Source organism: Onychostoma macrolepis, chromosome 07, assembly GCF_012432095.1.
Source record: "Onychostoma macrolepis isolate SWU-2019 chromosome 07, ASM1243209v1, whole genome shotgun sequence".
NCBI lineage: Eukaryota > Metazoa > Chordata > Actinopteri > Cypriniformes > Cyprinidae > Onychostoma > Onychostoma macrolepis.
This window is the reverse complement of record NC_081161.1, coordinates 7,916,656-7,940,468: the sequence shown is the minus strand read 5'-3', so window position 1 is coordinate 7,940,468 and position 23,813 is coordinate 7,916,656. Positions and strand designations below refer to the sequence as shown.

Here is a 23,813-nt window from a genome sequence, read left to right as displayed (position 1 = left end):
AGGAGCGTGAGAATACATGAGGCTGCTGTAATTATTACGTGTGAAACGACCATCTGTCTCAGGAGCCACGAGCTGCTTTTAGCGCCAGTCGCACTTGCTGATATCAGGTTTTCGCCACCAGAGTGGTTCCCACAGCGCATCTGTTTGCTTTGAAGGTGGCAAACATTTATCATATTGTGTCATTTCAACCCCGACCAAAGGATGAAAGACATTTGCGGGGAGTGCGCTGCCACGTTATCGCCCAGACGTTGGCTGGACCCATTTGCCGGAGTTACCGTCAGCCATTGTGAGGCCTTTTTTGTTCACTGTGTTATTACAGATATGCAGTGTGCTCAGCAATCTCATCAGGGCCGGACTGGCGTCTCCGACGGGCACTAAGTGGCACTTGGTTTGCAGGGCTGCCGTGGATCATTTAGGCCTAATGAGCGAGCCTGGCCTCCCCCGTGGGGCTGCCAGAGCGTTGTTCCCAGACCTGCCTCAGCAGCGGCCCGCTTCGCGCTCGCACCGCTGGCGCACCCTAGCTACCCGCTGTGAGGATAATGAGGAATTCTGGGATCCGCTCAGGCCCCTGCTTTCTGCATTCGCTTAGAATGGAGTCTGGAGAACTTTAGTCTAACACACACCTCCAATATAATCCCTCGCTTTTGTTTGTGCGCAATTGTAGCTTTGACACGCCGCAGTGATTTTACACCTGCAAGAAACACATTTCCGATTAGAAAATGATTACGTTTTATGCTGGCAAAATGAGTCAGAAATACCACCAGGGTTGTTTTCATGCAGTAAACAGAGTATAAAGCCGCTGTCGGCCTTTTTCTTGCAACATAATGATGATTAGTCTTTTTTCGCCATCGTCTTGTTTTGCGCAAAAATCAGCTGAACGCCGCACCCTGAATAACGTGTTCCTGAGGGGAACAGCTGCATTAATTTTCTGTATGGATAATACAAACCGGCAAACTAACAGTGCCTCTTTCTTTGTGCCTTGTGGGATTTTTTTTCATTTTGCTGAAATACTTGGAGTGGTTTCTAACAAAGCATATTGAGTTATCATTGATTGTGTGCCCTAAAATTCATATTACTGCTGTCTGTCTGACTGCAAAATAAGAGAGAGGGGCTTTGCAGTGCAGTGACAAAAATATGCATGTGTTTGATCCCGAAAACACAAAAGCTGCAGCAAAATCTGTCAGATCACAAGCTATTTAGCCGTGTTTTCAGAGTGATGGACGTGGACTTTATCTTACGCCTCCTGGTCGTGTCACACTTAACAAAGCTTAGTCTTGACGGCCTTGTTAGGGCTTGTCAGCACCTGATGTTTTGTGCCAACAATGAATGAAAAGGAATTTCGCGTTCTTTTGGACCTAGACATTGTAAACATATGGACCTGTCAGAGAACCAATTTAATTTTGTTTGTATTGACGCAGGCTGTTTTTCAATGGAGGTTTCAGATTTCTTCGTTTATCTCTAGTGTTCTTGGCCAGGGTGTTGACCTTCTGAGTTGTTTAAATGACCCTGGGGTCCCATGCTGCATGTCCCCACTGGTCAGACATTCTCCAGGCCTGCCAGGTGGAAAGAAGTGCGACCCAGAGTGCTTTGGGTTGTCTAGTCTATCCCATGCTTGGTTGGCCAAGTCTGAAAGCAAAACGCCCAAGGCATTTCATGTTTGCTATTTGTTGACCATGTGACATGATACTATTGACAGCTTCTCTGATTGCACAAAGAGCTTGTTTTGAAGTTCAGAGACCATGAGGGCATGTAAAATGTTGTGGTCAATTTTAACAATTTCATCTTTAATATGAAAGAAAATGACTTTGTGAATCTCAAGAATATCAAAATAAGAAGAATAAGTCTGGAATGTCAAAAATTCACTTAAATCCAGTGGTCTAATTTTTGTTTTCAGTTCAGTTTCCATTTCTTTTTCACATAAATTTTAAGTTTAATATCATATCAATAATTAAGGTATTTAAAGCGTCCTGTAAAGAATGAATGTGCCGGCTCAACGGATTTGACTGCATTTTTTGGATGTGACTGCAGAGATTTGTGGTGATCATGTGAGCTGTCTTCTTCACTGCTGAAGAACGGATCCAGCAGAATCAGCCAGTGCTGAGGCTGGTCTCGTATTTCATCTCTCCAATTGGCTGCTGTTGTATGAGTGAAGCAGGACATTCTGCTCCATTTAAAGAAGCAGCAGCATTCATTTGTTAACATATTGTGGTAATGGCAAACTACTTGCTGCTTATACTGAATACTGCTTTCTGTTTTTAAGAAAATAGTATTTGAAACTTACGCAGTGATAAATGCTGTTAAACAGTAAAATATAGTACTTTTATCACATGATCTTATTACCTGGTATCCAGTTATTATCTCAGAAATGTAAAGGGATATTTTGTGGTCAAATTTGGTGGTTAAAAACTTAACTTTTAGCAATCTGATCTAATAAAGGGTCAAGAAAGACATTGTTAAAGAAAAATTTAAATTGTGATGATTTTCAGATTTATTTATCATATTGGAAATGTATAGTCAATAAAGAGTGGTTTGCATTGTGGGATGCATGCAGTGTGTTCTATTGCGTACGGCACATTTTGGAAAATGTAAAAAATGTTGTGATTCACAATTTGCGTAATTTATAGTGCAGACATAGTAATAGTCGTGATGTAAACATTTCTCATCTCTGGTTATGCAACATGAAATTATCCTTATTTAATGTCTTCCCAAATGTCTCTGGTGTTGTGTGCATCAGTTGTCATTTTTTCTTCATAATGTGATAACTCTGACCTGAAGTGACTGTTCTGAAGAATGCATGAGTGGGGAAAATAATATAATGTTTCATCTCAATCAAAACCAATTAATTCTAGATTTAGCCACATCCTACATTGTTTTTTTTTGCTCGTAAATGTTATAGTACAAATAAATAAATAAATGCCTTAATTAAATTATCTGCATGTTCTTATTAAATAAATAAATAAATTAATTAATTAATTAATAATTTATTCTAAAAATAAAATTATATAAAATAAATATATTATTATATAAAATACAAATATAAAACATTAAGGAGCTTTGCTAACTCTTATCAAATAATTTGTCTTTGGTCAAACACTTCTAGAAGGTGGTGTGACACGGTAGCCCAGTTCATACGAAACATGAAACATTTCAGCTGAGTTTGGGCTTGTTAGAAAGCTGCATTGCAGGAGATGGAGCAGGGAACTTAAAGACGAGAACTATCAAGGCCATGAAGTTTGGCTTTTCATTTACACATATTGGTGACTGCTAACAGGTTTCTCTTCATGTTCAGATGTGGGATTGATCCTGAGAGATTGAAAATATTGATTTAACCCTCTTTCTTGCTCTGAACGTGCGCTTGCTGGGAGGTGCCAGCCGCCAGTTTGTTCACACATCCGCAGGGCTGGAGGTGGAGCTGTCCCGCACCTCTGGGGAGCTCTGATGATGGCGACCGACTCTAGCATATCAGTCTACTGTCCATCCATCCGTCTCTGCCGCTCTCTCTCTCTCTCCTAACCCCACAGCCAGGCCTGCCTCAGCAGTAATATATGTGATGATGTACTCACCACCTCCTAATTGATAGAGTGATTCAGTGGAGGACTCACTGTAATAATTGGTCCTATGGGAGCACAAGCAGACCCTGGGAGGGAGGGCGTTTGTCTGCCTGCTGGGAAACACAGAAGACTAGATGAGGAAAGCTGCCCAGGCCTCCTCTTCCCCCTCACCTGCCGCCTCGCCGTGAGGATTTACGAGGGGTCGTCTAGCGTAATCCTCTCTGTCTCGGTGAAGCCTCAAGGTTGCGACCCACAGCTTTCTGCCGGTGGCTTGTCTGTTCCCACAATGGATGCCCACCGTTAATCCTTCCGTGGTTTTCTGACTCATGACCTAAAGCCCTGACCACAGCTTTCAGACTTCTCGCAGGTCATCAGGAGTTATCTATCGATCTCATTTTGTGTTCATACACTTTCAATTGATTTTTAAAGTGGTATTTATTATTTTTAAAGACAGTATTATGAGGAATTAATTGATTGGTTGTCATGTCGATGTACTTGTGGTAAGACTGATCGTCTATTAGTCAGTGTTAAATACTGCATTACCAAATTGTATTCTTAAGTCATACTGACCGATGTTTGGTGGCCTTTGTCCTAGTGATTAGGGCTGGGCGGTATATCAAGTTTGTACGATATATCAATGTTTTCTTTATAAGTGATACGATATGAGGCAATACCGTTTATATCGATAAACAGTAGGCTAATTTGATACGAGCGCATCTGAAAAATATAGCGGAGGACAGGCCGAGCTGCTGCGGAGAAAGTGCATAATCCAATTTGTTCTAAATATGTGACAAGCTTTATTTTAACACCTTTAAAACTGGTAAGACATGGTATAGTTTATAGTTTTGCATAGTTTAAGCGGCACGGCCCGATGCTCTTGACAGAAAGGCTGCGTGTGCCGCTGTGTGTGAGATGTGCTGTTTCCCTTAATGCATATTGCATAACTTGCATTTCACAGGTATATTCTCCATCTGTAAATGTTAGAAAGTTATGTAAATATTTCCATTTTGCTTTCAGAAGTGCATGAGCCTTCTGCTTTGCGATTCTCCGCGACTTCAGTGAACGAGCGCCGCCGCATGCATTCTCAATTAAATATGAGCGCAATAATTCTGACTAAAATATTTGTAGTTGGACTATAAATGTGACATGTAGAATTTTAAACCTACAAGTATGTCTATTTTTACGACAGCACTGTAATGGGGTAATCAAAATAGCCTGACACAACTCTGTGCTTTTTTTCTTATTTATTTTAATTTTTAGTTTAGTAAATTTAACTTCTGCTTTAAAAGCCTTATTTTTGTTTTTAGATTGCAAAGTTAGAATGAAATGTGATTTTAACCCTTTTTTGCACAATATAAAGGCTTACATGGTTACATTCACTTTATTTGTTTTCATAGCCTTTAATATGTATTGTTTTGTTGGACAACATTGGGCGGTAAGTGAAATATATATATATTAAATACAGATTTTTTAAAAATACGAATACAAAAACGAAAATACCGAGATATATATTGCATATCGCAAATCAGCCCAAAAATACAGAGATAATGAATTTTTGCCCATATCACCCAGCCCTACTAGTGATGTTCAGTTTTGTGAATGAATCATTGTTTCTTTGTAATAACTTGGATGTTGGATTAGATTACTCAATTTTTGTGAGACATTTTTGAGAGTAAAAGTAAAATGTTGGAAATATAAACTAGTGGGCTATCGATGCTACTTTTTTTTTAATATAAATGCTGATGCAATAATATTGTCTTGCTGATACTGATAAGTTATAAAATAAACTGATTGTCACGGGTTGTGGTTGTAGTAACAATGAAAATGAAAGACGGGAGAACGAAACGGCTTCAACACACTTTTCCCCATTTATTAACTTATAAGAACGGACAAACACAAAGGGAGAACTGAGGACTTTTAAAGGAAAGGGAACAAAAGAGCAAACAACTTAATTCAACTCAGGTGGGGACAATGACAGATGATTAACTAATCGGGACCGGAACGAAACCAAATAAGGACAACGGGGACTTCAGACAGGGCAGACACGTTACAGTACCTCCCCCTCCCGGTAGGCGCGTCCCGCGCCGTAACAGTACAACCGGGGAGGGGGGGTGGGCGCCCTGGATGCCGGTGCAGGACTGGGATACTAAGGAGGCATCCATGGTGGAACAGGAGACTTTTAGTGACCATGGCGGGTCAGTGGACTCCGAGGGCCATGGCGGAGCAGGGAACTTGGGAGGCCAGGGTGGAGCAGAGAGCTTGAGCGACCATGGTGGATCCGGGAGCTTGGGCGCCCAAGACGGAGTAAGGTTCACAGGGGAATAGCCCCCCCCCCCCTTTGACTTTGCATGGAAATTTGGGGTTGCTCTGGCAGCGCGGACACTAGGGAGCGCTCGGGCAGAGCGGATTCTTGGCGGCGCTCTGGCAGCGCAGAGCTGGGCGGAACCAGCGGAGATTCTTGAGGGCGCTCTGGCAGCGCGGACACTTGGGGGCGCTCTGGAAGCGCGGAGACAGGGAGGCGCCTTCGTGGCGCAGGCACAGGGGGGCGCTCTTGAAGCGCGGGCTCTTGGATACGCTCTGGCAGCGCGGAACTAGGGAGGCGCCTTCGTGGCGCAGGCACTGGGGGGCGCTCTTGGAGCGCGGAGCTGGACGGAACCAGTGGAGGCACAGGAGAGCTGGACGGGACCAGCGGACTTGCCATACTTCTTGGCGGGCTTGCCATATTCCATGTCGGCGGGCTTGCCGTACTACTTGGCGGGCTTGCCGTATTCCGTGTCGGCGGGTTTGCCGTATTCCGTGTCGGCGGGCTTGCCGTGGTCGCGGACGGTGGCGGGAATTCATGGGCGACTGGTGAGGAGGAGTCGGGGATGATGGCGGACGAGGGAGAGCCGCGGTTCCGGCTCGGGTCCGGACGCTTCCCAGACACCGAAGAATGGCCTCTCTCCAACTCAAACCCGTGGTGTCTGGGAGGTCCACGGGACGGTGGAAAGTGGCCCCGAGCCGGAACATCTCGATGATGGTGGAGTCAGCCAACGTAGTTGTCGCGGCGAGCTCACAAAACTCCCAGGTGAATTTATAAAAGGGGATATCCAGGAGGGCTAGGGCGGTGACAGCATCCACAAACTCCATTTCTGTTCGGTCCGTTCTTCTGTCACGGGTTGTGGTTGTAGTAACAATGAAAATGAAAGACGGGAGAACGAAACGGCTTCAACGCACTTTTTCCCATTTATTAACTTATAAGAACGGACAAACACAAAGGGAGAAAACAAAAGAGCAAACAACTTAATTCAACTCAGGTGGGGACAATGACAGATGATTAACTAATCGGGACCGGAACGAAACCAAATAAGGACAACGGGGACTTCAGACAGGGCAGACACGTTACACTGATAAATTGTCACTATTTTAAATCTATATTATTTCATAAATTAAATCATAAATTGTATGCCAAAAGGTTATGTAGGCATATTTAGGCATATTTATAATGTACAGGATGAAGGATGGATAAATATTAATTCTGAAACCTACTAAAAAACAAACTATGTTCATATTAATAGAGGAGGGACCTCTGGGATGCTGATTAAGATGGTCCTTGAAAAACAGAGAATGAAAGCTTAAGGAGTTATAACCAATGTATCTGAATAATTAGACATTACAGGAGATTTATGTGTGCGGTCTGAAACAGAATTTACTACACATTTCAAATTAACATAAATTAATGTTAACATTGATAAACCTTAACTAATTTTATGCAATAATGCACATAACAATTACGATCAATTGAAAAATGCAGATAAATGATGTGGTAGCTATATTCTAGTTTTTTCTCTATTAAAAAAATAGAACAGATATATGTTTTTTTGATAATATTGAGGCTGACAGAACGCAAAATGTTAATTTGTTAATTGGCCAGCCTGGCCAGGTTATAGACATCTTGGTCATGCTTTATTTTGGGGACCAATTCTCACTATTAACTATGACTTTTTGAGTCAATCAACTCCTAATTTAGGTTAGTTTAGTTTTTTTTAGTAATTTGCTGCTTATTAATATTTATTAATAGTAAAGTTAATGAGGGATATAGAATATGGTCATGCAGATTAAAGCAGTAATATGTGCTTTATAAATACTAATGAACAACCATTATTCTTGTAAAATTCATGCCAATAAGCAGGTAGTGAACTGTAAGAATTGACCCCTAAAATAAAGTGTTACTGACACCTTAAAATATTCAAAAATTGGCCATACTGGCCAAAAGAGCTATCACTATAATAATAAAAAAAATTTTTTTACAGTCTAAATAAGCTAATCACAACCATGCTGAAAAAAATGTACTCACAGAGATGTTTTTTTTTTTTTAAATTTTTTAAAGTAGACCAATGTTACTTTGGCCCTTGAAAAATTGTCCTAGCTATAGTTTTTCTCAGGTGTGCTCCAGTCTCTGGCAGTCCTTTGGATGGAAGTGATGGTCTATTACCAACGTCTGCTTGTAGATCCTGGTTACATACCAGAATCCCACTCACTTTAGACCAGCAGTGCACTGCATGACAGTGATGGAGTGGGGGAATTTTCAGTAAGACGTAATAGCTGAATAAGGAACATGAAGTTTTCAGGCCTGCAGATTTGTTTTTTCATCCTTTGCAGACCACAAAAACAAGTGTGGCCATTGAATACGGTCGTGTGTTACAGTGCACTAATCCATCATCATTCGCCGTCACCCATGAGCTTCTGATAAGTGATTGGCTTAAACAGAAGCTGCTTTTTGTACATTAAGGTTAAATGCTTTTAACGATTTTTATGTGCATTGAGAAATGGCTCATGAAGTATAGGCATATAGATATGAAGGCTGTGAGACAAAGCCAGAAATCCTTGGCTCAAGTGTGGATTGGAAAAAACGAAAGCTTGTGAAGATTAGATTTAATCGAGTATCTGAAAGATTAAAGACGACCATCAGTGTTCCTGTGTCCTGATGAGAGATGTTGTGCATTATTGACAAAATGAATGCCTCCTTACAAGATGGGTTTAAATGCTTCTCCAAAACTGTATTATCTAGTGCATTTAAAGGATTTCTCAGTATGTTTATTTAATATAATATTAGTGCATAAAGAGTTTTATATAACATTAGTTAAATGTGTTGTCCAGTCTTGTTTTTGAGCTCTGAAAATGTGCATAGGACGCATATTAGGACAAGTACTTCCATTTACCTGATATCCCTAAAATCAGCCTGATTTTTTGCTTGAACATGACTAGCAGGCACCCTTGTGATGATGAGAATGTTGTCCGAAAGAGGAAAAAAACACTAAAATATGTATTAATAAAAAATATGGTGTCAGCAGCTGTAAAAGCTTCACATTAAAGTTCCTTGTATGAACATTGTTTAAAGGTTTTGATGAGTCTCACTATAGCTTTTTATCATGCAAGTCAGTTAGTTTCACAATTAGTATTGCTTATGCAATACTTACATTATCAGCTTTGCTACACTCTCAGGAAAAAGCTACCATTCAAAAGATAGACCTTTGTACCTAATTTAACCTTAAAGGGTACATATTAGTTCCTTAATTGTACATATCAGTACCTATTAAAAGGGTACCTCCCTAGTGACAGCTTTTGTACCGTTTTCTGATAGTGTATAGACAAAAGTCTACTTCACTTCTTCACTTTCTGCTCTGGTTTGTTGATAGTCGACATGATGTAATTTTCATCAGCAGCACAGTCCGCTAATTTCCACACATCCATCCATGCTTATGGTCAATGGAGTATGCATTGAATGCCTTGTGCACTCAGTTTTGCTCAAGACAGAGCTGAACGCAGAAAATGAAGCATACTTGGGTCTTCAGTCGTTCATTCACTGTGGTTGCTTGGTGGTTCTGACTTTAGTCCCACCTTCAAAGTCTAGTACATTTTTTTTACTTGTTTTATTGTCCGTCAGTCTAAAATAGCATGCTTTGAAAATAGTCAGTAGCCAAATTTTAATAATTTGGATTAGTGGTTTGTTCATATCTGCGTAATAATAATAGCGAATCCTGTCTTGGCAAACATCACTAATAAATGGACATGACATGTGGTTTGAAAAGCTTGTTTCTTGTTCCATTCTCCCATGAAGGGGCTTTCTGAGTGGGGTAAGTGGGTGATGCATAAATGTATGTGATTGTGTGTGTGTGTATGTGTGAGTGAGGTCTTCTCAGCAGGTGGCAGATGGCACAGAGGACCCGTCCGAATAGCCTAACCCCAGACACGTGCACACACACTCATTAGGTCACGGGGGAAAAATGCATGGTCTTGAACTCTAAGCTTGTTCAAGTCAAAGGGTGGGTGAGAGGCCAGTGTTTTGACCCTAAAAAGGCCAGGGTACCGCTAAGCGCGTGACAAAGTTTGGTGCTGGATAAACCACTTTTTTGGTTGCCCAAAGAACCATTCAATGAAAGGTACTTAAAAGAAACATTTTGTTAGTGTGAAGAACATTTTAAGAATCTTAAGAATTTGCAAAGGACTTTTTGTGCAATTGATGTAAAAAGTTCTTCATGAAACAATAATGCCAGTAAAGAAATGTTTATCTTCTCTCTAAAGCGAGGGGCCCTGTAATGAGGAAACATAAGCCCCTGAAATAGGCAGCTGGTTTGTATGAGTCAGATGTTTATAAACAGTCTTTCTAAATAGATTTCAGTAGCTAGATTAAGGTTATGCACTTTTTTCTCTTTTGTCCTGATGCAAGTTCAAGTTCAAATACATGGTCACATTTGCTAACCTGATTTCACTTGAAGCAGAATAGTTATGAGCAATTTGTGTAGTTTGCGTGCTCAGTTATTTTCAGTTGTAAATGTTCTTGAAAATTAGCTTTTGAAGTTAGTCACAATCCTGAAAGTCTTTTCAGGTTTTGCCAGAGAAACTATTGCATGAACCTTTCTTGTGCCTCATTTTGCGCACTTGAATCTAGTTCTGTGTCACCTGCTCAACTTCCAAGGCACAAATCTCGCTCTTTGTCTCCTGTCTATGTGGGTTCCTCTCCTAGCAAGCAGTGTTCCTTGAATGCCGTTGTTCTTGGGAGTAAAAGGCTTCCTGCCTGCCTCCCTTTGCCCCACTCTTGCCCTTCCCCCAGCCCAACCGAGCCAGGGACCCTTGGAGTGAATGCCTCCATATTGTTGGTTTAGTCTATTGTGATGCTAATGGAAGCCGGAGACCCTCGAGTCATCTATCACGCGTGACAGGGAAGCAGGGGCATTGTGTCTTGTACTGCACACAGGAGAAGGGCTGCTGTTTCCACAGGTCTACCCGGGAGAATATCAAACCCAAAGAATTCATGCTTTTGTGATAGATTGTCCATAGTGACTGTAGAAGTAGTACTACTCAATAATTACACTCTCCCAAATTACGAGCCTTCTTTCTTAAAATGTGCTCCCCAAAATACCATATATGCTAATGCACAATTCATACCATTTAACATTAACAGTTTGTCTTTGATGGTTTTAACTAGCAATATATTTAATAACATTGCTCAGTCGGTTTGCATTTTTTTGACCAGTTGATTAAAAGAGGTGCCTCATGAAAGTCATTTGTTCAGAAGATGAACAACAATACAAGTTTGAAATCTCACAGCAATGAATGTTAAAAATTATCAAACTTCATATTTTAGTTCCTTTCTTCTGTGACAACCGACAGATTCAATTTGTGGCCAATTGAGGATTAATGCTAGATTTGGATGGGGTGAACCCGTTGAAGTGAGCCTTTATGTGAGAAATCTCTCACTGCTTACTGGCTGTATGGCTGCGATCCAGCATCCACTGACATCATAGTTGTCCAACCGGCCAGATGTGAGTGCGGTCAGGCCTGCGTTAAACAAATGTGGTACAACAGGAAATGAGTCCTTTAAAAAGCTCTGAGAAAAAAAATGTGATGTGTTTTTAGCAATCAAAGAACATAACCAAAGCCATTAAAAGGCTTTAATATGCTATAACTATAAATGAGGACAATGTTTATGGCATGGGGTCTGAGCCGAGCTGCAGGATTTTGCTTTGATTAAATCATCTTTGCTATGACATGCTGGCAGGAAGGATGATGGGGCTTTATTTGCTTCACCCCCTCGGTGTGGAATCAATGGCAATTTTATGCTGTCTTTTTAAATGATATAACACACTCCTGCTGTAGAGGCTCTTTGGCTCCTGTGGAGTGCTATCTGTGAGAGGCTGAGAGGATGCTAATGGAAGGTCTGGTGTTGATGGTTTCGTCCCAGTTATACCTGTAAGGAGGAGGACGCTGCCACATGTTGCTAGAAAAGAACAGCTCATACCAGCTTAAGGTGGTAATTTTTGGGACTTGAAATGCTGGTTAGTTGCTGCTCTGAGGTGTTCTATACAAGCTCTAACCAGCTTAATCAAGATGATCTACTAGGTCGAGAACAGGTCTGCCAAATAATGGTCCAGTTAATCAACCATCTTGACCAGATTAAAATTGCTGTAGGACTGGGAGGATGCTAATGGAAGGACTGGTGATTATGCATAGATAGACCTGTAAAGATCAGAACACTGACGTATGTTGCTCATGCAAGCTGGTCATGCTAATTTTTTGGGACTCAAAATGCTAGTTAGTTGCTGCACTAAGGTGTTTTACCGACTCTAACCAGCTTAATCAAGATGATCTACAAGGTTAAAAACAGGTCCACCAAATGATAGTCCATTAAATCAACCATCTTTACCAGATTGAAATTGCTGTAGGACTAAAAGGATGCTAATGGAAGGACTGGAGATGATGGTTTTATTCTAGTTAGACCTGCAAGTATGAGGACACTGCCACATGTTGCTTAAAAAAAATAAAAATAAAAAAAACAAACAGCTCATGCTGTCTTAAGGTGGTCAAGCTTATTTTTGGGACTTGATAGCTGGTTTGTTGCTGGTTTTTGTAACATAGCAGCTGATTTATTGCTGTTCCAAGGTGGTCTACCAGCCCTAACCAGCTTGACCAGGGTGGTCTACCATGTTGAAAACTGGTCCAACAAATGATAATCCAGTTAATCAATAATCTTGACCAGTTTGAGCCTTCTGTAGGGTTCAGCGGATGCTAATGTAAAGGCTGATGAAGATTCATCCCAGTTAAACTGCGAAGAGGAGGAGATGGGAGCTGCTGAACTTAGCAGCTGGTTTTTGCTGTTCCAAGGTGGTCTGCCTGCTCTAACCAGCTTGACCAAGATGTTCTACCATTTCTTGTCCAGTTGATCAACCAGCTAATGACTATGAATAGGCTCTTACCTACTTAAGGTGGTCAAGCTGATTTTTTTGGACATGGTAACTGAATTTTGGTGTTCTAACATGGTCCTAACCAGCTGGACTGACCAGCTTGATCAACTAGATCAGCTTGGACCAACTGATTTGTTGAACAGAGCTTTATATCAAGTCCCAGCATTGATCTTCTAAAGCAACAGTAGTGAGGTAATTGCACAAAGCAGACAATGTACAAAGCACATTTGATATAGTTTTTTTTTTCATAATGACATTATAATTTATGAACATTTCAAGTTGAAAGGTGTCATTGTGAGCCGAGAAAAGATATTGAGTCTTGACACATTAATGGTGATTAGTAATTTGAAAGTCCAATCCTGCTTGGGCATTTTGGCAACTCTGAGAAACAGCCATAAAACACCAAGAAAATGCTTGCTGTGTCGAGCCGTTTGAGAGCAGCCCAGTTGAGGTAATGAATCCCCATCCAAATTAAAGAAGTTTGATGCAGCATTGTGAGGTGAGAGTGAATGTGTGATAAAGTGGGCCGCAGCAGGGGGTCGTGGGGGGGAATAGCGGCCAATGCAGCAGCTGTGCAAACCTCCTTAGTTCAAAAAGGGGATGCAGAAACCATGGGATGGACGGATGCAACGAGAGGGTGAACTCTTGTTCCGGGACTGTTAATTGTTCTCAAGCTTAGCTAACGTCCAGCTACAGTCACACTTCGGCTCCAGACTGTGAAATTATCAAAGACACACCCTATTCAGGGAAGCCTTCAATGGCCAGAGTCTGTCGGTGCATATCTGTGAAGCCTGAGCAGGGGAGGATGAGTTAGTGTCTAAATTGAGGTGGGAGTGCTGACAGCTCTCAGTAGGGAGCGGGGAGGGAGTCCGCTCCTCTTTCCTCTGAGGGAGTTGGTGCAAAGGGCGGAGATGCATTCCTAATTGAATGAAGAGTCAGCTGGGGGACAATCCTAGAAAGAGGGGTGCCGGCAGGCCCCACTGAGTGGCTTCTGCTGTTTTAGGAGCTATTGATATGGACTCTGGTGTCTTTGAAATTAAGGGAAGCCTTTTCCTACTCAAGAGGACAGATTTCTTCTTTGCCCTGGTATTCTGCTTTTTAGTCGGGCCATAAATACCTAATCCTTTCCCTGCTGTTTTGATTGACAACTGGAGAACTCTTGCAAGAGTTCACATCCTGCCCATTCCCACCCACTGCTCTGCTGTCTTCCTCATGTATACCATATTGCAAAATGAATACATTCACCATGATCCACCACAAACTAGACTTTAAATTGAATCGGTGCATTCCTATGGACCTGTTCACACAAAGCGAAATATGCCAGATTAACTTTTTTACTTTATTATTTTTTATTATTATTCATAATTTAATATTATTAATGACTCGACTCATTAATGCAATATATGACAAAACAATTACAATTAGATTTTGGGGAAAATTTGTGCAGCCCTACTGCATATGAGTTTCAGTAACCAGAACTACTAATACTTTATTTTAACATCTGTATGTGAATTTGTATGTGTTGACACAGAATTAGGGCTTCACAGTCCAGCTTCATACACGGCACCTGTTCACACTCTTTTAGAATAAAAACTGGAACACATATTACTTTAAAAAAGTATTTTCTCTTATTATTGTCATTGAGGGTGGGGGCTTGTTTCCTAGGGTTTCAGGACCTCCAGTGTGTCCTTACCCCCTTTTTTGACTCAGTTTCTCTCTGCCAGCCTTGTTTTGCACGGCAAACACAGGAAAGAAAGCGTGCTGGCCAAGTCCCGCTGAGCAGGGTTTTTTTCAAGGCGGTGAAAAGAATGAATTATTCAGCAGTAAGCATGCTTACAGCTGGCCGTTTGTGAGCTTTGATCTAGGAATCAGGCGTCTGCATGAATGCCCTTATTGTCATGTTATGTGTACACAGTGTGTGAATTATTGAAAGTGGCGAGGCCCTGGCTTCATCTGGGAGAGATTACAGTGTTGGCATGCTGGGGAGGTGGGCTGGAACTGAAAATCCCCAGATGCTATTTATTTGTCCTGGAGGTCACATGATCTCCCGCCGTTGTTAAAGCCTTAACAGAATGGCCTACGTGAAGAAAGAGCACTGCCCCTCCATTCAGCCCGCACATGCATCAAGCACGCATGTTGGAATCGCACGCTCATTGGCCTCAGGCTGTGTTGGGGAGCGCTAAACACTTGTTAGGACAGGGTCTTCGAAGAGGAGGTTTGTACTGTTCCATATAGACATCTCAATATTGCCAGAATTTGGTTTTCAAAGGATCTAGTGCCCAACTGGGGCTTTTCAGACTTATGTGGACACTTTGACATTGCTGATGACCTTATAGTTAAAGGCATTAAAAGAAAATTCACCCTATCTATTTTCTAAATGCAAGTTATAGATCTTAATAAGGATGCAGGACTTCTCCAATCATTTAATCCACTTGAACTTGCCTCAGCAAGCTCATGCTCATCTCCCTACACTTTTTAGTGCAGTGCCCACATACCCAAATTCAGTTAACAACTGATAAACAGAGACTTTTTTTTTTTTTTTTTGATAATCTGTTACACTTGGATGCAGGTCACAATAGAAGAAAAATCTGTTGTTACGTTATATTGTTATATCAGAACTAAAAAGTCTGAAATGCTTGTTCTGAATAGTAATTACTTTGTAGTTACTAAGTAATTACTTCAACCATTAAAAAAGTGTATTCTATATGTGTGAAATATGAATGAAGTATAGAAGTACGATATCCATCATATTGTCATTGTCATTTGACCTAGCAGCATCAGTTGGGCAGCTTCAAATCCTCTCCCATGTCCTGATGGGATACTAAAGTGTCTGTTTGATGCGCACTTCAGAATCTTGGTAATATACTTTATTTACACATTATTCACATCTCTAGTAAATTGTCTGCTAAAAACTTCATGCTAAAAAACAAAACAAAAAAGGCAGTAAAAAACATTTTTCTGTTGATCAAGGCAGCAGAATTGTAATCGATCATATCCAGATGATTTAGGTGTGGTGATGCTGTAGTATAGTCTCAGTAAAATATTGCAGATTGTTTTGGTCTGCTGCATATTCTACTATCTAGAAATATTGGGAATAGTGGCATACGAATTGTGTTTAGCACTGATTTTGTGGGCGTGTTTGCATCATTACCTCATTTGCTTAGTGAATTGAGCTCTAAAACAGGATGTGCAAAGAAAAACTGATAACAGCAGGTGCAATTAATTCTTTATGATTCCCCTTTGTTTTAAAAGTCGTGCAGATTTTACTGACAGAAAGGAAAATGACTGGTATGTACGAGAGAGGAGGTGAGTGAGAAAGAGATTCCCTTTCACACGACAGGTGTGCCTAATAGCAGAAGCTCAGGAGATTACCCAGCCCACCTGAACACAGCGAGCCCAGCGCACAGCAGGTGGATGATGCGGCTTTGCCATCTCAGTGTGTGCCCATTTGACAAACAACAGACCTCAGCCCAGCCGCCGCCACGGCCAGTCACCCCACTCCGCACCCAGAACACATCTGCTGCTTTTTTTCTGTTATCGACAAATCTACCTTTACTTTTCATGTGTGATTTATAAGACCCATGGCTTGGTGGTTAGTTGCATGTTGAGCTCTGGTGTTTATATGGCTGCTTAAAAGTTCAGGTCATTTCTTTATGGACACTTTTTACAGACTGTCATTTCAACATTGATTATGTCACATCTACGCTGGAGCAAGGAGAACGCAGGAGTCGAGGAGCACAATCAAACCTTCTTTTAATGAAGCACAAACACAGGGACACATGGAGCACGGGGGAAAGACATGGGGAAAACCAAGGCTTTTATAATAAACATAATGAGGAGACTAAAGGGACACACCTGGAGTCAAATCAAACTAAACGAGGACAGGAAACAGGAAAAACCAAATAAGGGCAAACAGGAACACACACGTGACAGATTAAGAGAAGTTTTTATTTATTTATCAGAATCAGAATCAGAATGAGCTTTATTGCCAGGTATGTTTACACATACGAGGAATTTGTTTTCGTGACAGAAGCTTCCACAGTGCAACAGAATGACAGCGACAGAACAAAAAACACAGATAATAAAAAGAAGAATTAAAAATATAACAAGTAAATTAAACTAAAGAACAAGTATGTACAGGTATATTATGTGCAAATTCGAAGTGTAAACTAAGTATGTATGTTAGATAAATAAGTGTATAAATAGTGTTGTGTGTTCCACGTTTATTTAGTGTTCATGAGATGGATTGCCTGAGGGAAGAAACTGTTTCTGTGCCTGGCTGTTCTCTGTAGTGTCTCAGTGCTCTGTTGCGTCGACCAGACGGCAACAGTTCGAATATTTATTCATTTATTTTAAATACAGTACTTTTCAAAGGTTTGGGAAATGTTAGATTTTTTGAAGTTTTTAATGAGGTCTCCTGTGCTCACAATGCTTGCTTTTATTTTTTCAAAAATACACCAAAAACAGTAATATTGTGAAATAATATAATACAAATTTTGCTGCTTAATATTTTGGAAACATCTTTCGGGATTCTTTGAGAAATAGAAAGTTCAAAGGAACATAATTTGTTTGAAATAGAATATTTTGTAACATTATAAATGTTTTTACTGTCACTTTTAATCAACTGAATGCATATTTGCCACACACCTCAAACATTTGAATGGTAGTATATCATGGTTTCTGCATAAATATGTAGCAGCACAACTGTTTTCATCATTGATAATAATAATAAATGTTTCTTGAGGACCAAATCAGCATATTAGAATGATTTCTGAAGGATCTTGTGAGACTGAAGACTGGAGTAATGATGCTGAAAATGAAACTTTGCATCACATTTTAAAAATATATTGCAATAGAAAAAAAAAATATTTTAAATATTAGTGTTTTTACTGTATTTTGAGCACATAAATGCACCCTTGGTGAGCAGAAGAGACTATATTCAAAATATTTAACAATCGTGATTTTTCCAAACTTTTTTTAAGACTGTACTTTGTATTTAATTAACTTGGAATTTATTTACAGAAAACTGGTTAATGCTGCTGTGTGAGTGTTTCTAATACAATGATACTCTTTTGACCAACATAATCAATCTCTCAGCATTTTTCATATACTACATGTATATGTACCCAAAGCAACATGTGTGTCTATTCAATATTCTTTTTTTTTATGCTAATTATATTTTGAAGTAAATACAATTCATTGTTGTTCCAAAGTAAAGTGGGTGGACACATGTTAAATTGTAGCTACATTAATTCTGCGGTTGCCTGTTTAAAAAGCTAGTTTTATTACACAGCCCTGAAAAAAAAAAAACAACAAAAAAAAAAAAAACAAGGGCTCTATGGTAACCGTTGGCTACAGCTGGACACATAATTAGAGTGGCTCCTTTCCTATAATTTGCGTAATAGTTTTGGGGTGGCGGTATGTTATTAACATATGAAAAGGCTAAGCAGGGGTCATTGTGCCTAGCATCAGTAATTAGAGCGGTGCCGAGGGCGCAAGAATGTGTAGAGCTGCCATTAATTGGAGATCACTACAAAACCATGCTTTAATTATTATTTAGTGAGAACAGTAGTGTGTTAAATGAATATGTTTCCTCTGCCATTACGTGCTGTAACCATATGAATGTCTGGATCTGTTTCTTTTCATAGCGTGAGGCTTTGAAGAAATTGGGATTAAATTAGATTAAATTGAAAGGCCATAGAGTTGTTGGGCTATTTTCATGGTAATAGCACACATGGCCAAGTTTTCATTTAAATTAGGCGTGTTTGTTCATTCGCTGGAGTTAAGATTGCTACATGTTGCTGACATGGTGGGAACAATTGAGGCTATAGAAATTTTGGCTCATGCATACGAACTCAAGGCCATGCATTCCTGCTTTGATTAGGTTAATTCAATTTAAAGTATTAAATTTCCAAAGTTTTTACATTAACACATCTCATCTGTTGTCTTTCCATAGGTCGGAATGAGCTGATTGCCAGATACATTAAACTCAGAACTGGGAAGACAAGGACACGGAAACAGGTAAGAGAATCCGTGTTCTTGCATGTATGCCACTAAACAGGAAGGCCAGTACTGTTGAGTGCACCTGCTATCTGAGCTTTCGCAGGATAAAAACTTGCAGCTCACACAATGAACAGCAGAAATAAAAAGATATTCGCAATTAGGGGTGGGCGATATAAGGTAAAATGTCTATTACAGTGTTCTTAAAATAATTTTTTAATGATGTTCTATACATAATGTATATATTTTTACAAAAAAGATATTACAAAAGTAATGATTAATAATACTGAATATCGAAGATTTAGATTAAAAAAAAAAAAGAAATCTTATTTTTTATTTTAATGTTCAGTGATCCAAATTACAATTTTTACATATATTATCTGCTATTAATTTACAAAATAAATATATAAATTTAAATAACTAAATTATTAATAAATAATTCTATAAGTATAGTAGTTAATATATAAAAATTAGTGCTGTCAAGCGATTAATCGCATCCAAAATAACGTTTTTTGTTTACATAGTATATCTGTGTGCACTGTGTGTGTATATTTATTATGTATATAAATACACACCCATGCATGTATATATTTAAGAAAAACATTTTACGTTTATATATTAAATATATTTATATATAATATAAATTATATGAATATAAATATATACATGTAAAAACGTACATATTTTCAAAATATATACTGTATGTGTGTGTATTTATATATACATAATAAATATACACAGTACACAGATATATTATGTAAATAAAAACTTTTACCTTGGATGCAATTAATCGCGATTAATCGTTTGACAGCACTAATACAAATATATTATAAAAAATATTATAAAATCAAAAACTTAAACCCCAACCCAAACTGTAACCATAAACTGCTAAAAATGTCTGTATTCAGTCAGATTTACTGAATAGAAAGTGTATTTGCCTTGTAAAACCTGACTGATGTGTTTTTCAAACAATGAAGGAATAGTTTGCTCCAGTATTTTGTTCTAAAACACCTAAACAGAAAAACCTAAAACATGTGTTGGAAATAGATGAAAGTTCAGCACGCTATGAAAAATATGTACTGCTTTGGCTTGCGGTGTGAAACAAGCATTATTTTAGCAAGTGGAGCATTTGAGACAACCTTCATCTTCCATCTTTTACTGTGCAGTGGTTGGGGTCATTGTAATACCAGTTCTCTTGACAAATTTTTACCGGTTTATTGTTTACTGGTATATCGCCCACCCCTGCTCATACACACATAGACATAGGTTGGTGCAAGCACGCACACACACACACACACACACACACATAGCCACTCATGCAGGAGCATGGAGCTTTGCAGCATGTTCAGGCTGGGTGCAAGAACGCTAATGCGATTGTAGGAGAGACGGACCCTGAACGCTGGGCTCAGCCGGCAGATGTTTCGTTCAGCTGTATGAGAACACGCCGCTCAGGCCAAGACACTCACTCAATCATTAGCAAACACAAAGCATCACTTTTTTAAAAGGCTTATTATTAAAGAAAAATTCAAATAGACATGTTTTTACACAGATGACCTGTTCAGAACCGAAATGTCTGTTTAAATCCATGAATCTGTTTTTTTCCATTTGACTGTAATGTAATTTGTTATGGTGATCTGTATGTGCTGGTGCAGCTGTAACACTTCAGTGGGCTGTGCTTAGACGGCTCCGTCTCAAAGCTCTTATCAGACAGATTTACTACAGCAGACAGGAAACATAATACTAGACATACTGATAAAAAAATAAATGTATAACCTGAATGCACTGTAAGTCGCTTTGTATAAAAGTGTCTGCTAAATGCATAAATGTAAATGTAGACATCCTTTTGTTTTAAATTATATGAATATTCCAGGTTACATAGGATCCAGGCCACTCTCTGATCCCTCAAACAATCAAGAAGGGTGCTTAGAGTAAATCACTTAAAGTAATTTAGCAGCACAATATCTAAATTATCACGCTAATTTAGGTGTGTTAAATAACATAATTAAACTTTACGTGTTAGAATAAGATTTTGTTACTGTCTAAAATAATTGATTCTGATTGGTCAATTACAGCATACAGCAAAATCAAATATTGGTAACACTGTAAAATAAGGTTTCATTTGTTAACATTAGTCACATGAACTAACAATGAAAAAGTACTTCATATTAATGAAAATTGTATTACTTACTAATACATTATTAAAATCAAAAATTGTATCTGTTGATATTTTTAATGGACCTGAGCTAAAATGAATTAATCATTAAAAAGTACTGAAAGGAATAGTTCACCCAAAAATGATGATTTGTCATCATTTACTCACCCTTTTGAAGAACCAATCAGTTGGTGGTCCCCATTGACCTCCATAGTAGGGGAAAAAAATCTTCTTTTATGTTCAACATAAAAGAAAGAAACTCAAACAGTTTTGGAACGTCAAGAGGGTGAGTAAATGATGACAAAACATTCATTTTTGGGTGAACTCTCTCTTTAATATTAATGATAATTTAATATTAAATTAAATAGGTATTGATAGGTAACATGAACTAGGAATGAACAGTTGTATTGTTATTAAATAATGTTAACAAATATTAATAAACACTGTAACAAATGTATTTTATTGCTGTAATGCATGCTCAAGTTACAATGTTAAATGTTAAAGTTGACTAATAAAACCATATTATAAAGTGTTACTCAAATATTTTTGAATAATAACCATTGCACAGGACCGTATAAATGAGCATAAATATTTGCTACAACCAATTAATGTGCAAAGTGCAGTAAACACTTTATGAAATTTGATATACAAGCTGAGGCCTGATTTTTAATTATTAGCTTTTGTAATCGGCAGCATGCCACAGAGCTTAAATTGCATTTAACCAAGATCATGCATGATTCCCTAACTATCTGTGATGGAAAAAATTGACATAAACCTACATGGACACTAATATAAAAGATTGACACCTCTCAAACTCACAGCAAAGCGAAAAGTTCAGAAATCGACCCAAACGCTGAAACATCACAACAATCCCATTGTAATTTCATTTGGCTAAGCCTGAACCATTGAAGTGATTGTTGTAATTAATTTGGAAAGGTCAAAGGACCACTTGTGCTGCTGAGATATGTGTAAATGTGACTTTGCCAGGCTGGAGAGTCGAGAGCGGCGGGCCTCCGGAGACCGCCGACCTCATTAACACACGGCGTCGAGCGCGAGGCCCGCTCAACAGCCACTTGTGCGTGATTGGCCTGATTAAGACGAGGAACGCTCTCCACGTAACCCCTCGGAGCAGAGCCTCGTTACAACATCACACAACCTCCCACCTCACATCACTATTAATGCGCCATTAGTACATAATTCACAAACACAACTCCAACCTGGCGGAATATGCAGAGCGGCGGTTAAAGGGCCCCGGGGCCCGCGCGGCCGCTCTGGCTCTCCTCCCCGAAGAATACTAGACGTGGCCATTCTCATTCAGCACACAGAAGATCACATCTGCGCTCTCTTAATGTGCTTAAGAAGCCTGCATTCTCCTTAATCAGCTCACTTAAGTGAGGAGGTGAGCGGGCCGGTGCGCTGGGCGGCCGTCGGCTTGGCCACGCTTTCCTTTTTATGGAGGCCCTCCTCGAATGTTTTGCTTGTATAAAATGTCTGTAATTCTTTATTGCTTTTTCTTTTTGCTTTTCTTGTTTCGTTTTGAAAAACGGAGGTGTCTAGTCACATACAGGTCTTAGCAAGAAAGAAAGTTCGAGAAATCCAAGCTGCCATCAAGGTACGTCTGGCTCTGCCCAGTTGCAGGGGGGGCTTTTCATCGCCATGGTTACAGGCTGTTCCTTTGTTTTCCTCCCCTCCCCTACCCCGCAGGTGTCTAGTCACATTCAGGTTCTTGCCAGAAGGAAATCTCGCGAATTTCATTCCAAGCTAAAGGTATGCGCTTTTCTGCTTTTGGGCTTGTGGTTGCCATGCGTCTCACTTCCTGTTTCCTGTGAATGCCTTGTTGCTCTAATTCCTGTAACCTAGATCCCTTGCATGCGACGGCCTGTTTAGCATACATAATTCAGCGCCTCTACCCCGTCCCCGATGTGCATCCTCCTTTCACGCTTGTCAGTGGACGTCTGTTTTCCTGGCCGCTTTGGCCTCTGTCTCTCATTGACTGCTAAGTGTGTGTGCTCTGAGTCGAACGCTATAGGTCCCACAGCGGCTGCTGGTTAAATATAGCAGGAGCGCAGGAACTGTCGGCACATGCCGCAAACCTGAAAAGCAGCATATGCTTTGGAAATTAATATGGATGTGAAATTCAATAGCTCTGGAGAGCAAAGGCAACTATTAAGTTTGTTCCATAATGCAGCACAATTTTGCTGCTCACCGATTTGGAACCGAGGTTTTATAAATCCCAGTTTTCTATCCCTGTAATTTTCAAGATGGAATTTTTAGAAGTTCACAAACTAAATCTGTAGGTTCCATCTTTGTGGGAAACAGAAATATTCTATAAGTTAATAAATTACTAAATGGTTTAAATCCACTCACATTCAGATATAGGAATATATATATATATATATATATATATATATATATATGACCTTGGACCACAAAACCAGTCATACAGGTACATTTTTTGAAATTGAGATTTATATATAATTTGGAAGCTTAATAATTAAGCTTGTTGGGATAGAACAATATTTGGCTGAGAAAAAAATCAAAATATTGAGAAAATCACCTTTAAAGTTATCCAAATGAAGTTCTTAGCAATGCATATTACTAATCAAAAATTAAGTTTTGATATATTTACAGTAGGAAATGTACAAAATATCTTCATGGAACATGATCTATACTTAATATCCTGATGATTTTTGGCATAAAAGAAAAATCGATAATTTTGACCCATACAATGTATTGTTGGCTATTGACTGGTTTTGTGCTCCAGAGTCACACACACACATATGTACATATATCGGAAGATTGTATTGTGGACTAAATAAAAACTTTTTTTTCTAAACAGTGCAGCTATTAAAATAAGTTTACTGCTCAATGATAAATCTATTTTTA

The 23,813-nt window shown here is 39.3% G+C and overlaps 1 protein-coding gene across 7 annotated transcripts in view; it reads left to right on the top strand.

Annotated features, from left to right (window-relative positions):
• Nucleotides 1-23,813, top strand: part of tead1b (TEA domain family member 1b) — a 71,178-nt gene that overhangs the window by 29,104 nt on the left and 18,261 nt on the right. For 4 of the 7 annotated variants that reach the window (XM_058781405.1, XM_058781402.1, XM_058781404.1 and 1 more), the window contains 3 exons: nucleotides 18,732-18,796; nucleotides 22,477-22,539; nucleotides 22,632-22,694. In XM_058781405.1, coding sequence (XP_058637388.1) covers nucleotides 18,732-18,796; nucleotides 22,477-22,539; nucleotides 22,632-22,694 — 191 coding nt within the window. The remainder of the gene's footprint in view (nucleotides 1-18,731; nucleotides 18,797-22,476; nucleotides 22,540-22,631; nucleotides 22,695-23,813) is intronic. The other 3 variants (XM_058781407.1, XM_058781406.1, XM_058781409.1) reach the window with 3 other exon arrangements.